At 31.4% G+C, this 17333-nt stretch overlaps 1 protein-coding gene across 5 annotated transcripts in view; it reads right to left on the bottom strand.

The window, feature by feature from the left end:
• The window catches only part of LOC118199801 (uncharacterized), a 145658-nt gene that overhangs the window by 12950 nt on the left and 115375 nt on the right, over positions 1–17333 (bottom strand). For 3 of the 5 annotated variants that reach the window (XM_035371662.2, XM_085812057.1, XM_035371661.2), the window contains exons 18-19: positions 16913–17191; positions 11326–11971 (exon numbers count right to left, since the gene is read on the bottom strand). In XM_035371662.2, coding sequence (XP_035227553.2) covers positions 11326–11971; positions 16913–17191 — 925 coding nt within the window. Of the gene's footprint in view, positions 1–4652; positions 4844–10277; positions 11972–16912; positions 17192–17333 lie in introns of those variants that run through there. The other 2 variants (XM_035371663.2, XM_085812058.1) reach the window with 2 other exon arrangements.

Raw genomic sequence — 17333 nt, 5'->3', positions numbered from 1 at the left:
AAATATTTGGATTACAATATAGTATATTTGGGTACTTTGTTTTCCAAATAAATAATTACACAGAAAATTTAAAAAAATTCATAACAATATGAAAATTTTTAAAAGAATTAATATTCAAAAATTTAAAATCAGGATTTTTGGAACTATTACAATGATATAACTAATCTCAATTGAAAAGGTTCTAAATAAAGCAAATTAAAACACTAAGTAAATGAGCACAGAAAGATGATAATAAATATCTTGTGAGTATTTTTTATTATTTTGTGAGTGGTGGCTAGAAAATTTTCTAAAGAAATTTTAATTTCGTGATTTTTTCAGGCCACTTCTTTCTTGACCTAAAATAATAAAAGACCCCCCTCAGAATATTATTTATCTTCCAACTTTTTGAGATGCTTAGTGTCTTAATAATTCCAGCTTTTATCCAGCTAAATATGTATTCTGCTGCCACATTCTACTGTCAATTTTAAGGCAAATACATAAAGCATACATTTGCAGCAGTCAACAAAATAGGCTTGTAGCTTGGAATCAGCAGGTTCATTCATCTCTCTGCTTGCATTGCATTAAAGTGTTCTATTCTACAAATGATGCCTTATTTAGGCATAATTTGACATATATCATCACTTAAGAATTTGACTTATGACATACATCACCAGTCCTAACACCATCTACCCTTTTTCCATACCACCACATTAAATTTCTATTATTACTCCAATATATATTTACATTTCCAATTATGAAATATACTACAAAATTTAGGCTCATGAAAATTTCAAACAGTTACTAATATTGCTCATGATATTTGGGTTATATATGGAAATTATGTAAAAGCTTTGATGAAAGTCTGTAACATTACATCGAAAATACTATCTTTATTTAAAATATATATATATATATATATATATATCTAATGAACATGCATCCTCTTAAAAGAATTCTCTCTTAAATCCCATTTCATTCCATTTCCCTCATTAAACTATATTTACTCACCTCTCATTCTCAGTTTCCTTTCGATCTTACATTCTATTGAACAATTACATCAAATATACAAATGTTATCAAGTAAAATGTAAGCAAATTCTACATACTAACTATTCTGCTGTAATATATAACTTACTTTTTTGATTAAGGAACTTACATATATACTTTAACTCTTAAGTTATAAATTTACTCTTTAAAACAGTGATAATTACAGCCACTTGCAATAATTTAAATTCAATTTACACATTATATCAAAGGTTCTCAACCAGGATTTCTCAGACGCTTGATATTCCTAAAAGAGAGGGACTACAAGAATTTAAATCACATCAAATTTTGCAAGACATTATGATGAATAAGCTAATAACATGTAATCATATTGAGTGAATTTTTTTTTTGCTTAAATTCAGATTTATAATTTCATTATATATTATTACATTGTATTAAAATCTTAAATCTGTTATAGTGTTTAGGAGTGTAATGATCACAGACAATAAATTTAGTACTACCTGTACAACACCATAGTAAAACCAAGAACATGATGTATGACCAATCACATTCTTTCAAGAAATACCTTTCAGGAGTCAATGTATAAAAGATCACATATTCTCAAATTCTAATGTCACCAAAAATGTGAAATATAAATTAAAAACTCAAACATATCTTCATTCAATTCAAGGAAGATCCCATAAATACCTAAACAATTATTTGTTACAGTTCTCCTTAACCTATTAGTTTCCTCATTAAATGACTTTCAAATATCGGCAGCACAAATTACACTTAGCAATTTGGAAGCTAGGTATTAAAACAATTAACCAGCTATGAAATTCTTTCTGCCATTTATTAAAAATTACAAAACTTTTTAGGAACCTTAAAATGAATGATATATTAGTTCCATATACAGAAATAATATATATTCTTATTTGCAAAAGAAAAATACACTATTTTCTTCCCTAAATTACTCAACAATTCATATGGTTATGACTTTATACATTTTTTTCTTTTTTATTTTAAGCTCTAGGCTTCTTTTGTCATTTGAAATGAGTTTTCATCGTACAATGTAGTATATGTGCAATATATTGCAATATCTGCACAAATCTACCATATTAACTAATACTGGAAAAGCACTTTCACTCGTAATTTTCCTTTTCAAAGTAAAATCTGGGTAGTTCTCTTCTTTTTCATTTGCATGCTTTCATGGTTAAAATTTATTTCTGATTCCTCCTTCTCATTACTGTCCCCACTAATAGCAGAGTGGTTAAGATCACCAAATCCTGGTAGTTTGAGCTGGGTTTGTATCCAGGAGAATGCACTGGCTGCATGATTGTTTTATTCCATGAGTGACATGAATATAAATTAATTGCTCTTAAAAATCTTCCATGACGGTATTCCTCCTCTTAGGCAGATAGACCTAGGACCGGTTAATGGGCTCCACAACTGCGCAATAGGCTGACTTTCTCACTGACACAATACTTTTGTATTTTAAAATTTTCAAATCTTGCATGCACTAAAAATAAAAGGATTAGTGATAATAAATTACATAACAGTCTGACCATGCCACAGATATAATTTCAACAGAACTTATAATTTCAAAAGAAAACTTGTTAGGGAGCCACATCTCCCAGCTGGGTGTTCCAAAATTTCGTAAATTGACCCTTGATAAATCTCATGTGCTTTGTTATAGTTAAACAATCTAACTTTTCTCCACAGTAATTCTGACACAACCTATTTAGCATTTTTAAAAATTAATTTACATAGAGATAAATAAAGTAAGCATGAGAAAGCCAAAAAATGTACAGTGGATTGGTATGAAAAAATAGCAACTGACTGCTAAAATAAATTTTGGATCTGAAATATATGAAGATTATGATCTTGAGCAAATGAAAATTTCACCTGCACTATTTGTTGATTAGATACATTTCAGTTTGCTATAAGAAAATGCATGGTATAGCTATAAGAAAAAGTGAAAATCAGTATGAAATTTATGATATGAGGGGCCATTTCTCCCGAATTTTGGGGGATTATAATCATCTTAAGATATACATTATGCTTAATAGCTTTTTAATTAATGATTCAGGTGCCATTGGAAAGCAGGCTTTTACCATGAATAACAGAACTGAGCATTCCAAAACAGGGTTTATAAAAATTTGATCTAAAAAACATGGGATGATGTACAAAGAAATTGACACGTTAATTTTTATATAAAGCATTAAACATGTTATCCTGTCTCAAAGATCTTTAAAAGGAACTTCTTTCTGTTCATTTTTAGCATGAGGGAAACAGCAAAAATCCCTTTTAACATCAGATTATAAATGGATGAGTTATAAACTACCAATGTTGGAAAACTAACACTGCCCATTCAGCCAACAAGAAGTTGCAATATACACACACACACTGGCCAATGAATTAGAAACCCAAGATCAATATTTTATTGGACCACCTTTTGCATGGATAACTGCTCTGATTCATTTCGGCATTGAGTCTACATGCTTCTGGAGTGCATTTAAATCTTGTAAATTATATGGAAGAGGACAGTACTGTCAGATGCATCTTTTCAATATATCCCACACATTTTCTATGGGAATAATATCTGGGCTATGCAGTGGCCAGGGAAGGTGTTGGAAGTCAGACTGATGTTCAGGAAACCAATTTTGAAAATTCTGGCATGATGTATAGTTGCATTATAGTCCATGAAATATCCATTGCCATTAGGGTAAAAATGCAACATTGCAAGGTGCACTTGATCTGCCAGAATATCCAGGTATCTCATGACTATTTGCTTACCCTCGAGGGCACCACTTCCATGTCAGTAGAACATGCCCATATTACGATACTCCCCTTAGACCCTTGCACAGTGAGAGTAAGGCAAGATGGATTCATCTTCATGGGGTTCTTGTCAAATTAGATGTCTTCCATCAGTGCAAAATAAGATGTTGAGCAATTCATTCGACCACATTACCCGTTTCCAATCCTCAGATGTCCAGTGTTTTCTTTCCCAACACCACTGCAAACAAATTCTTGCATGTTGGGCAGAAATGGGTGTTTTTCTCACAGGCACCCGACTATGCATTCCTATCCTCTGCAATTCTCTGAGCATGGTTTGAGCTGAAATCTATTTGAAAGAGCCTTGGTTGACCATCTGTGTCAGAGTTGACAATCTGAGTCCATCTGAGTTGGTTGACCATCTGAGTCCCTGTTCTGCCATACAATTCGCTGGAGACAACGGCGATCACACTTTCGGAAAACTGTGCTCGAACCGCAGTTATGTCTTCTACAGAAGGACTGTGGGTTCAGATTCCAACTTCTGAAAAGCCTTTGATATGGCTGTTTTAGTGAGATTGACTGTCTTTGAAATCAAGGCCCCTGCTAAACAGGCACCAATAATAAGCCCTTTTTCAAATGGCGTTTTTCCCATTTTACTTTATTCATTGTGAAAAGCACTCTTACAACCTACTTATACTAGCATTCTAACCACACGTAACCCATGCAATAAAAAATTTGCGTACTTCATCCCTAGCATGCATTCAAATGAAAATCTCAAAGAATTCATTGGCCAGCATGTGTATAACATAATAATGTATATTTGGCAAAGTAAATAGTATGAAGAAAATAGAGATTATCATCTGAAAAATTCCTAAATGAACAAATATTGTATGCACACAAGACATTTTAAAATATAAGCGTTTTTTTTTTTTTTTTTATTTTTTATTTTCCTTTCGGTTTTAATCTTGGTTTACATTACTGCAAGATTTTCATATGGTAATTTACATCTATATAAAATTTCTATGAATTGTTCAAACAGAAAGTATAACTTTGTTTATATTCCATTTCATTATGCTTGCTCGGGGGCTCCATTATGCGTGCTTGAACTGACATGAAAGATAAACAAAAACAAAAAAAAAGGCAAGTTAGCAAGGCAGTAGCATTTATTAAGCAACAAATAAATAGCAAATTTGAAAATTTTAGATTTAATTAATTGATTGTAAGTACAATCATACCACAATGGAACCTTATAGCGATTCTGACTTTCAGAGTGGAAAGTATTACAGTACAAAGTCTTTAATCCGGACATCCATAATCTGGAATTAGCTATAATCTGCACCTCAAAGCTACAAACTTCCTGCGCATGCACGTTTAATGTAAAACAGACGGTATAAGCTAGGCTAAAATTATGTAATTATATATTTCAGTTACTGTTACAGATTGTGCTGTTCCTTCATCTTCTAATTGGATCCGGCTTATTATTTTTTGCAGACTGTTAGAGCAATTTTATAAAAAGTAAGCTTGAACTTACAATTATGTCAAAAAGAATTTCCGATTCTGAAGCTATCAAAGGATCTACAAAGCGAAAGCATGTTTCGATGTCCATCAAACAAAAAGTCGAATTACTGCAAAAAATGGATAAAGGCATATCCGTCTCAAAATTATGACAGGAGTATGACATTGGAAAGTCAAAAGTATTTGACATACCGCTTCCGATAGTGGAGAAAGTGACATAGAGGTTATTGAAAACGAAAAAAATTTCGATTGACAAGTCAGTCGGTATTCTCGACACAGCAACCGACTGATTTGTCAATCGAAATTTTTTTCGTTTTCAATAACCTCTATGTCACTTTCTCCACTATCGGAAGCGGTATGTCAAATACTTTTGACTTTCCAATGTCATACTCCTGGCATAATTTTGAGACGGATATGCCTTTATCCATTTTTTGCAGTAATTCCACTTTTTGTTTGATGGACATCGAAACATGCTTTCGCTTTGTAGATCCTTGGATAGCTTCAGAATCGGAAATTCTTTTTGACATAATTGTAAGTTCAAGCTTACTTTTTATAAAATTGCTCTAACAGTCTGCAAAAAATAATAAGCCGGATCCAATTAGAAGATGAAGGAACAGCGCAATCTGTACAGCAATTACAGGACTTGAACAGTGGAACTTTGTAAATGAACAAGAAATTATGTCTGTTTATAGAATTAAAAAGAAAGTATTAGCACAGGACTCGTCGTGACTTCGGCGATTCCGGATTATCGGTTTTTCTGGATTATAGATCATCAGTTTAAATCTGGTAAGATGGCATGCAGAAATTATAAAATTAAAAATATGAAACCGTAATTAATGAAATAAAGAGTAATTATGATCTAAAGAGTATCAAAATTTACAAAAAAAGTTTAATATTTATTTGTTTACTTTATTAAACATTTCTTTCAATGTAAGTTGTTTAAGTTGCTTCGATTTTTGTGCTACAGTCAAAAGTCTTTAATCCGGACGTCCATAATCCGGAATGATCTATAATCTGGACCTCAAAGCTACAAACTTTCTGCGCATGCGTAAATGCATCGCATACGCGTTTATGCACGCATATAAACCTTTACGCATGCGCATAATACGTTTGTACATGTGTGTTTAATGTATAGCGGACGGTATAAACTAAGCTAAAATTATCTATTTAAGTTACGAAATTGCCTTAAATATTTGGTTTAATTTGATCACTTCAAATATTAAGATATTCTATCAAAAAGTATCCAGAGAAAGGATTTTCCTTTTAACTGAAAAATATGTTGCAAATTTCTTCTCTCTAATTTTCTTTTTAACATGTACTTGTTTACATAAATGCTGAAAGAAAGTAAAATAACGAAGTAACATTTATTGAACAAATAAATTACCAGAAACTAAGAACCAATCTCATAATGTAACTTTAGAAATCACTTGAAGCTAGCAATCAAATCTTTTTTAATTATTTGATGATTATAAGAAATTTGTACGAGATGTGAATTATACTATTAAAACATACTTCTTTTTGCTTTCTTACTTCAAGCACAGTTATTACAATAGGTAAAAGGTCCTTTATTAATAAAACTCAATACCACATTTTATGATGATACTTCACATTTGATCTGTAGACATTGTAAAGAAGCTCTTTAATCATAGAAAGAACCTAAACTATATAAAGTATTAATAGCTACTTATTACACTACCTTTACTATTAACCTCACTGTGTTTGTAATTTCTGTTGCAGATATAGAGGGTTTTATTTTTTCTATTAATATTACTATGCCTATAACTACGCTTTCTTCTGTAAATAAATTTAAAAATGATCCATAGAAGTTATGGGATGAAATGATATTCAACATGCAATGAAGTTTTAACAATCAGCAGAGAGGGTAAAATTCTCTTCTCCAGCAAAGTGATTTTCAAGATTATATTACAAAAGAAGCGTCTATATCTGAAACTGATTTTTCATTTTCAACAAGATAAAGAAACTTAGGATAACAGAATGTGAATTTTTTATCTTTTTGCTTATCATGTGATGCTTTAAACTAACTTTTCTTAAAAATGTTCCTAACCTTTAGGTCTATTTTATGCATTATAGTCAGAAAGCAAATAGAAAAATCTTTGTTTTTTAAAAAAGGTAGATCCTTCAAGTAGTTTAACATTTAAACAATCTTAAATCCGAACAAAAATTTCAGCAGGTTCTAATTTGAAACTCAAATGAAAAATAACGACTGCCTTATCTCCTTGGACATATGTGCAGTGATTGGGGTCAAGTCTCACATGATTTGAGCTATGAAACATCTTGGACATTACTTCTTCTTAAAAATGTTTCTTTGCTATCTTTACATTATCCTTTCCCTCTGGAGTTGATCATACTGGCTCATTTGTCATTGTCACTATGACAGCCTTCATTTGAGGGCATAAAATAATCAACCCATCCCTACTGCCCAAAAGGACACCCTATGCTGTCCTGGAGGATAGTGGCATATATCATCAGAGTAGGTAGCGCCATAGCCATTTATGGTTTCAATACTCCCCACACCAATCATGGTGTCCATGCTCCCAGGAGAGCTGATTTTGGAAAGGTAATTCAGCATTGGATGTGAAGAGAGAGAGTTTAATTTAAAGTCTGCCATCTTTGGAGTGGGGTCCAGAGCTGTAGCTAGGGTTTTCAGTGCCCGGAAACAAATGAAGATTTCACACATTGCTTGCTGACAATGAAAATATTTCATTCTAAAATTTTTTGGATACTGTGCCTTAATGCAGATCTGCCCCTTTGACTGTCCCTAGCTAGGCCACTGGTGGGATTCCAGGGGTGTTGCAGCCAAGTATGACTTCTAAACTCCTCTCAGAGGAGCTGCAGATGTAAGCCCACTTTTCACCTCATACAGAAGGGGTAAACATTAAGGCAGAGTATGTAAGACAATAATAATTATTATTATATTATTCTTAATAATATCTATTTACAATGGCACCAAAGAAAATTACCAGTGTAGAGATTACTCAATTTTTACAAACAGAAAATATGAGAAAATCAGCGATGCCCTCACCAGTATTCAAATGTTAGACCTTCCAACTGCTAGCAAGCCATGCTTCCAATTACTCAACGAAGGCATGCAATAAAGCGAGAGAAAAACCTTACATTCTTCTCCCACTTAGAGAGTAACTGCGGAAGATGAAACTCAATCTTGGTGGTGGCAAACTATAATTTATAGCAGCATCTTTTAGATCCAGCCCCACATGTACAGCCATTAAAATTTTTAGGAACAAGAAAATGAGAAAAGTAGTGCCTTCATCAGGATTCAAACTTTGGACCTACTGAGTACTAGCCAGATGTGCTCCCAATTACAGCATGAAGGTATGCAATAAGGCAGGGGAAAAAACCTTATATCAGCAGTGAAAAACGCAACAGGAAAGTCATAGTATCCATAAAATAAGTGAAAACAATGCTTATTACTGTATGACAAATCTAAAATATATCCCATGTGATACAGGAAATGTACTTGTGCATCATCTAAAAGTGCATAAGTGTTAAGTATAAAATTTGGTTTTATTTATGTGAATTTCATGCTCCCAACACATTCCTCTCATTAGCACTATGGATCTAATACATTATCTCTAATTTGAAGAAATTTTACATAAAGAAACATTTCCAAACATGGCTGGAGATGATTTTGCCATTTCACTGCATTCCATTGCATAAGGATTATATGCTAAACCTGAGATCAAATATTTTCTTCCCCAAACAAAAATAAAATGGTGTTAATATTAACAAATCATAACTTACAATTAGTAGATTCTTGATGAATGAAGGGTAATTTTTTTTGAATGATCAGTAACACCCATTCTACTAATAGTATTGATTGAATTATGGTATAATATTTTTATTATGCACTATTACACATAAAAAGCATTCAATGAATGAAATTTACTTGCCAATTCGATAATTGAAATTTACTTTGCATTTTATTGCAATAGGTACTTAAAATGTTTTATAATACGTATATCGTTTGGGAATCTAGAAGAGATTAATTCAATTAGCATTATATTTCCCTCCCCTCAAAAATTTACGCTGAAAGTCTAACTAAATTTGGAAGCGAACTGTTTTTGAGTTCAAGGATAACTGGACTTCTTCCCCCATTTTCATATTAATCATTGTGAAAGTACTGTTAATTAATTAATTAACTATCGTTTAACAATGGCTGAATTGTTAAAGCCATGAAAAACTCCTAGCTTTCCTTATGTTTTCTAATGAGGAACTGCAACAGGGGGAACTGAACAGGGTCACTGCAAATGCTTTTTTATGTTTCCCCCATATAAACATAATTATACATGTAACATAAATATGAATCAGTATCTATCAGAAAGTCCTCTATAATGTATCCCTCCCTTAGTGTATTCAGCCATAATTAAATATTCCAGTTAAATAATTATGTCAAAGTAATACAGCCAGACAGTAAATAAAGATCAGCTCTGAAGTTATTCTATTTCTACCAACTTAGAATTTTTGTATATAGAAAAGTTCATATATTTTTTTCATCTGACCAAATTTATAGCAGACAACTCTATACATACCATATAAAAATGTCAAAGATGTTCTTTATGTATTTTTAAGACAATTATAATAGAAAAGTAATCACTTCAGCAATGCCTGCGCCAAAAGGAATAAATAACTTTCCACAAAATATCATTATAAAGGGCCAAACTTAAAAGGTTGTTGAATCACCTAGACTGTTCACGGTAATATTAAAAAGAATCAATTGCTAATTGACATTTACATTAATATAGTCAACGTTCTAAAATTAAGACTAAATATATATTTTTAAATATAATTATTCTAATATAAAATTCACATTGTGTTTACATAAAATAAATATGATATGCAAAAATACAGGAATGACTCAATTTACACCAAACCATAGCTTCTGAGATTCTGGCATAAAAGGAAGCAATGTACACTGAATCAAACATATAATGAGATCATATGCAAGTAGATGTTGTTTATGTATCAAGACTTCCAATGAACAACACAAATGCTTGAAAATTTTTATTTTTGAAATTTATGTATTAAAAATTATGTAATATTAAATACATTTCATTATAAATGATAGAAGAGATGCTTGTCTGGTCTTCATCTTTTCTGATAATCAGCTTCAATTTGGCTGTAGAACAACTGAATTCTACTTTTTTTAAAGGTAGAACTAAAATTAATGTTCCCAGTTAGGGTTAATTATTAAAAATTTTCCATTCTTTACTAAAATGTAACATCTTCTAACATTGATTTCATTATTAAGAATTCTAACTGGGCTGCAGAGTAACATTTATTGCTAGATTTTCATTGGATAGTTCCAAAGCAAATCTCTTCTGTTTAAAGTTCTTCACTATGACTCACAAATGACTCTTATGTTCAGAACTTTAAGCCCAAGCTTAACATTTATTATTGATTTCTTTACAATATAAATTTTATAATGATGCCAGGATTCTGAATCAAGTAAAGCGAACACTTCCTTCTGTTAAGATTGACATCAGGCATAAAAATGAAATTGATATCAACTGAGGCAGTGAAAATTGAGCCATAGCTGTACTTATATTTTCCTTAAGACTCAACATTATTTTTTATAATCAGTTTACTGCTTTCTTCTTCATTTCATTAAAAATTTATTTCTTTCAATTATGTCAACTACTTTTTATATTTTATTTCATTAAATTATTTAAATATTTATGGTTGCTTTTATAAAGGGCTTCTGTATTTTTCACAAAATAAGCTCTGCTTATAACCATTGAAAAATCCTTCATTGAACATACACAAAAAGTATAAGGATAGTTTTGGGATGTAAATTACATAATACACAAATAAAGTAACACACATAATTACAGATTTAAAATGTTTATAAATATCCCATGACCACTGTCTGAATAATTAAAATATTAACTATGATAATAATAGATAAATAAAAGTTTTATAAAATCAAGTCTCTTCAACAATTTTAATCATTGGGTAATATTAAATCAATAGTTTAAAATAATTAACTGACTAATTAGAATGCAAATAATGGCTAAAATGAAACAATAAAAGGTACCTTTGGACGAATTTTTTTCAGCTGAATGCACATCAGTAATTTCAGAAGAACAATCTTCATTCATCTTAACTGCACTTATATAAGAACTGCGAAATTTCTTCCAAGTTGATGCATCACCATTATAAACTTCATTTTTTACACAGATATTTGTTTGTTTTCCAATATTGGACCCTTCAGTACTTTTTAAAAATTTAATACATTCTTCCAAGTCTTCTTCTTCACTACTCAGAGAAAAACGGTACTCTAAATTCATATTTTTCAAACTTTCAATTTTTTCTTTATCAGCTTTGCTTAAAACTTCTACACAAGGTTTCAATCTACTGCTTTCATACAAGTCAGTAAATTTCTTTTCATTTATGCAACTGCCCGGTTTGTCAGTATTAATCTCACCATTGCTATTATTTGATTCTTCTGTTGAATTCATATAACTATTTTTCTTACCTTTGAAATCAAGATGTTTCATATTTGGATTTTTAATATCAGCTTCAGTTTTTGAAACCATGCCTGTTTTACCAGAACAAAGAATCTTTTCATCACACGCTTTAATTTCTTTATGTAACTTTAAATTATCACAGCCTGTTCGTCTAGCAGATGTAGTCATTTTCGTATTATATGTTCTGTTGTCAGAGGAAGCAACTTCATGTTCCTATCAGGAAAATAAGAAAAGTTTTAACTTTTCAGATTTAAGAAAAATTCTGAACAATAAAATATACACAGAGATTAAGAGTATAAAAAATAAATAGAAAACTATTACAGAATGAAACATTCAGAGAACATTTTAAAAATCATTTATGACTGTTTGTTCTCTTTATGTTTTCATGGTACACAATTAATCAGCATAGTTAATACAATCAAAAGTCTTTAATCCGGACGTCCATACTCCGGAATGATCTATAATCCGGACCTCAAAGCTACAAACTTTCTGCGCATGCGTCAATGCATAATGCGTTAACGCATGTGCATAATATCTTTACGCATGTGCATATGTGTCTACGCATGCGCATAATATGTTTACGCAAGCGTGTTTAATGTATAATGGACGGTATAAGCTAAGCTAAAATTATCTATTTCAGCTAATGTTGCAGATTGCGTAGTTCCTTAATCTTTTAATTGAATCCGGCTTATTATTTTTTGCAGACTGTTAGAGCAATTTTATAAAAAGTAAGCTTGAACTTTCGATTATGTCAAAAAGAATTTCCGATTCTGGAGCTACCAAAGGATCTACAAAGCGAAAGCATGTTTCGATGTCCATCAAAGAAAAATTGGAATTGCTGCAAAAAATGGATAAAGGCATATCCTTTGATTCTTTAACCATTCTGAAATAGGCTTATCAATTTCACACTGCTCTGTGGGGGGGGGGAGACGACACAGCGCGCAATGAAATGGAAGTTGATCTGTCAGCACTATCTTTATTTTCAAGGCAGATGTTTTTATTTTATTTGGCTTATAATTTCTTACTAAATGTAGTATTTCATCTCGATGTACTCGGTCTTTGATACGATTTAAATCAAATTCCTCATCATTATAAATATCACGAATACACATCAAATAGTTTTCTGGTTGCAATATTCTAATTTCGACTATGCGTAATGTATGCTTTACGCATGCGCACGTTGAAAGAAATGTTCAATAAAGAAAACAAATAAATATTAAGCTTTTTTTTTGTAAATTTTGATACCCTTTAGATCATAATTCCTCTTTATTTCATAAATTGCGGTTTCATATTTTAAATTTTATAATTTCTGCATGCCATCTTACCAGATTTAAACTGATGATCTATAATCCGGAAAAACCGATAATCCGGAATCGCCGAAGTCCCGACAAGTCCGGATTAAAGACTTTTGACTGTATAAAAATGAGAAATAATAACGTGCCAGTAAAACTAAATATGAATAAAATAATGTTATTTTTCACCAGTCTTTTACTATGAAATAAAAAAAAAATTAAGTAAAATAAAGAAGTGACACAAAATAATATAGTTTTACTTACACTTGGCATGAAAATGTTTTTAAAATTGGGGAATGCCAAGGTAAAAATAAAAAGTAGAATAAAAGAGAAATACACTTTCTTAAAAAAGTGTTAAAGTCAAAAGTCTTTAATCCGTACTCGTCGGGACTTCGGCGATTCCGGATTATCGGTTTTTCAGGATTATAGACCATCAATTTAAATCTGGTAAGATGGCACGCAGAAATTATAAAATTAAAAATATGAAACCGTAATTTATGAAATAAAGAGCAATTATGATCTAAAAGGTATCAAAATTTACAAAAAAAAAGCTTAATATTTATTTGCTTACATTATTAAACATTTCTTTCAACGCGCGCATGCGTAAAGCATACATTACGCATAGTCGAAATTAGAAAATTGCAACCAGAAAACTATTTGATATGTATTCGTGATATTTATAATGACAAATTATAATTAGAATAATTAAATCATATCAAAGACAGAGTACATCGAGATGAAATATTACAGTAAGAAATTAGTAAGAAATTATAAGCTGAATAAAATAAAAACATCTGCCCTGAAGATGAGGATAGTGCTGACAGATCAACTTCCAGTTCATTGTGCCCTGCGGCGTTCCCCCCTCCCAACCCCGCAGAGCAGCTTGAAATTGATAAACAGATTTTGGAATGGTTAGATAAACAAAGGATATACCTTTATCCATTTTTTGCAGCAATTCCACTTTTTGTTTGATGGACATCGAAACATGGTTTCGCTTTGTAGATCCTTTGGCAGCTCCAGAATCGAAAATTCTTTTCAAACTCACTTTTATAAAATTGCTCTAACAGTCTGCAAAAAATAATAAGCCAGATCCAATTTGAAGATTAAGTAACGACACAATCTGCAACATTAACTGAAATAGATAATTAGATAATTTTAGCTTAGCTTATACCATCCGTTATACATTACACGCTCATGCGTAAAGGTATTATGTGCATGCGTAAATGCATATGCACATGCATAAACGCATTATGCTTTTACGCATGCGCAGAAAGTTTGTAGCTTTGAGGTACAAATTATAAATCATTCCGGATTACGGACGTCCGGATTAACGACTTTTGACTGTATATATATATATATATATATATAATTTAATAATTCTAACTAAAAGCAAATCATCCACGATACACATTAAGAAGACTCTGAGCAAAACTTTTGAAATGTGAGATTTGGATAAAATAAAACAATATTAAGGCATTAACATAGAACAAAATAAAAATGTATAAATTAGATAAATTCAGTACATAAAAAAACCTTTCGGCTAAATACAATATGCAAGAACATCAGCCTATATCAATACAGTTAAACCCTAACATTAAACTATTGAAATCATCAAACATTGCCAAAGAAAATGAAAATGTAAACAAACAAAAAAAAAAATGTACCAATCCTTAATTGGATAGTTAATTTATTTAGCTGTAGCTACATAATCTGACACTGAAAATTCTGTTAGGAGATATTAAAAACACAATATAGCAGAGAGTGGTTACTTACATGCATGAGAATAAATAACACACAACATATGTGTTGGGAGTTTGGAACACAAGTGAATTCCAAGTTCCTCTTTTGCTGTGATTATCAACCAAAATGCACAATTTGTTCCGGCTGTCATCAAGTGATTGCACAAAGGGCGCAGAAAGTAAACTGAGGTCAAGTGAAGTTTTATTGGATTGCATAGTTACAGAAGTATATAAAACAGTGGTGCCATCTATGGGCCAAGAACACATTTAAAGCTAACTTTTTTTACAGTATATTTAGTCAATTTAACAATAACTCCAAAAACTTTCAGTAAATTCAAGCAACCACGTACTACAATACCTTTACATCTCTTAGATACATGGTTCTTACTTCAGACACAGAAAGAATATGGTTATCTGCCTTAGATCATAGTGCAAAAGTTTACGAAATTCAAAACAGCCATTCTGTTGGTATGATTTTGAAGCTTCTGAGTTGAAAATTAACTTCAGAATGCACCACGGCATGTATAAGGATTCAATCATGATTTTCTGTTAAATGTAACTACAGCTTCTATATGATTACAGAAGGCTTCTTAAAGGAGGTCATTATGTTGAACAGTTACTTAATTAAGTAATTCTCATAGCATGTCCTAGTAAACAATGCTGGACATGCAAATTCAGTTTGTTACAGGAAAATACATGGACATGAAAACATGAAAGTGGAACTTCGAACAATGAGGTTCTAAACATCCCGCCCATTGGCATAAATAAGTGTACGCAAGGTATGCTGCTGCCCAAAGCTTTTGAGGGACCATAAGCACTCTCTTATGCTGAATAACATTTACATGTTTATACTTTAAACAAAAAATGGCATCTATGAAATATGAACATACTACGATAAGGACCCTTAGATATATTATATAAAAAAAGCTGTACCACTATGTTATGCACATCAAAATTTCAAATGAAAGCAAATTTGAATACAAAACAAAATAAGCTGAGATATTTGTTTTGATTCCTTGTCAGATGAACACTTTCAAATCATTACTGATAAAGATCATTAACAGTATTTGATGACAAGCTGGTGCTCAAGTTTACTGTAAGATATGTTCTAAGTTTCTCGAGGCAAACAAGCACGTGGGAAAGGTGGAAAAATAGGATGGTAAGGTACAGATGGTCAGGACCACCTGCAGTTCACTAGCAAAGAACTTCAAAGAAGAACTATAGGAATTTCTTTGCTAGAACTCTCAGAATTCCTGTTTTATGAAAGTGATTTTGCACTATCGCCACATATCAAATTTTCTCGTAAATAAAAAGTGTATGCTAGCTTAGGTTAAGGATTACTAATACTGACAATAAAATCTTATTCAGTACCATTAATAAGGTATTTAAAATAGTTGCAAATATATTTTAACCTATTGCAACACACAGAAAAGTAAGTACATAATAATGAATGATCAGGATCGCAAAAACTGATTTAATATTCTCGACAACTGTGACTCTTTTATGAAAATCCCACAATTCAGGAGATTTTACGACTTAATGAGTCGTTGTAATGGAATGGTCATTTTAACAAGCCTAGATACTATACTAACATTACCAGCATGCTTGATTTAGGAATAAAGATACGTAGATATTCACTGTCCAAATCAAAGAAACATTAAAGGAAATAGATGAAACTCAAATTATTTTAAAATAAAAACTGCATGTTTCCCTGAAAAATTAAGTCATAGCCAGATGTTCTTAAAAATATCAAATGACTGCCATCATCCATCAAAGGCCAGCTTAATGATCATTAATCCCTACTTGGCCGATTAACAGCATCCTGGTAGCAAGTAACATCGCCGGCAGATCTGCACTATTGCAAGGGATGATTAGACATTTCTTATATAAAATATTTTGAAGACATTAAGATAAATTATTGGCATAATGGGAATTTTCAACACATTTCATAAAATTTCTTCACGATTCATATATTACCATAATTTTAGTTTTAAAATAAATATACAGAAATTTATATAATCTTGGATTTTCAGCGATCTTAGCTGAATAAATCAAATTCTTAAAATATTTAAAATATTAAATACACAATACACATGCTAATTTTAGTAGAAAAATATACTAACTTCCTTGCACTGAGAGTAACCTTCAAGGAATTCTCCAGGAATGGCGTATGTTGAGGGCGGAGTGCTTTGTCTGTCAATGCGTATAAGTCCCTGCTTCCTTCCACCATAAGCATCTGCAGATATATGTTCTTCAAAATTCATTACTTTACTGGTTGTTGCATCCTCTTTAATATCAAAAGCAGATTTTTTACTCCAGATTGTTGCATTTATTTTTCTTATGGCTCCTTGAGCTTCAGCAACCTCCTTAGGAAAACTGACCAAATCAGGTCGGCAACCTGACTGAAATATCAATGACATTATCAGTACATTTTCCCCCACAATTAAATACATATTGGTTTGCATACATAAAGATTTATTTGCAAAACTAAAATTCAAAAAATAAATCTAAGAATCTAATACAGTACGAAGTCCGAAATCCGGA

The sequence above is a fragment of the Stegodyphus dumicola genome, chromosome 2, assembly GCF_044657685.1.
Source record: "Stegodyphus dumicola isolate Sdum_Otavi_A_Nest chromosome 2, ASM4465768v1".
Taxonomy (NCBI): domain Eukaryota; kingdom Metazoa; phylum Arthropoda; class Arachnida; order Araneae; family Eresidae; genus Stegodyphus; species Stegodyphus dumicola.
This window is presented reverse-complemented; position numbering and strand designations above follow the sequence as displayed.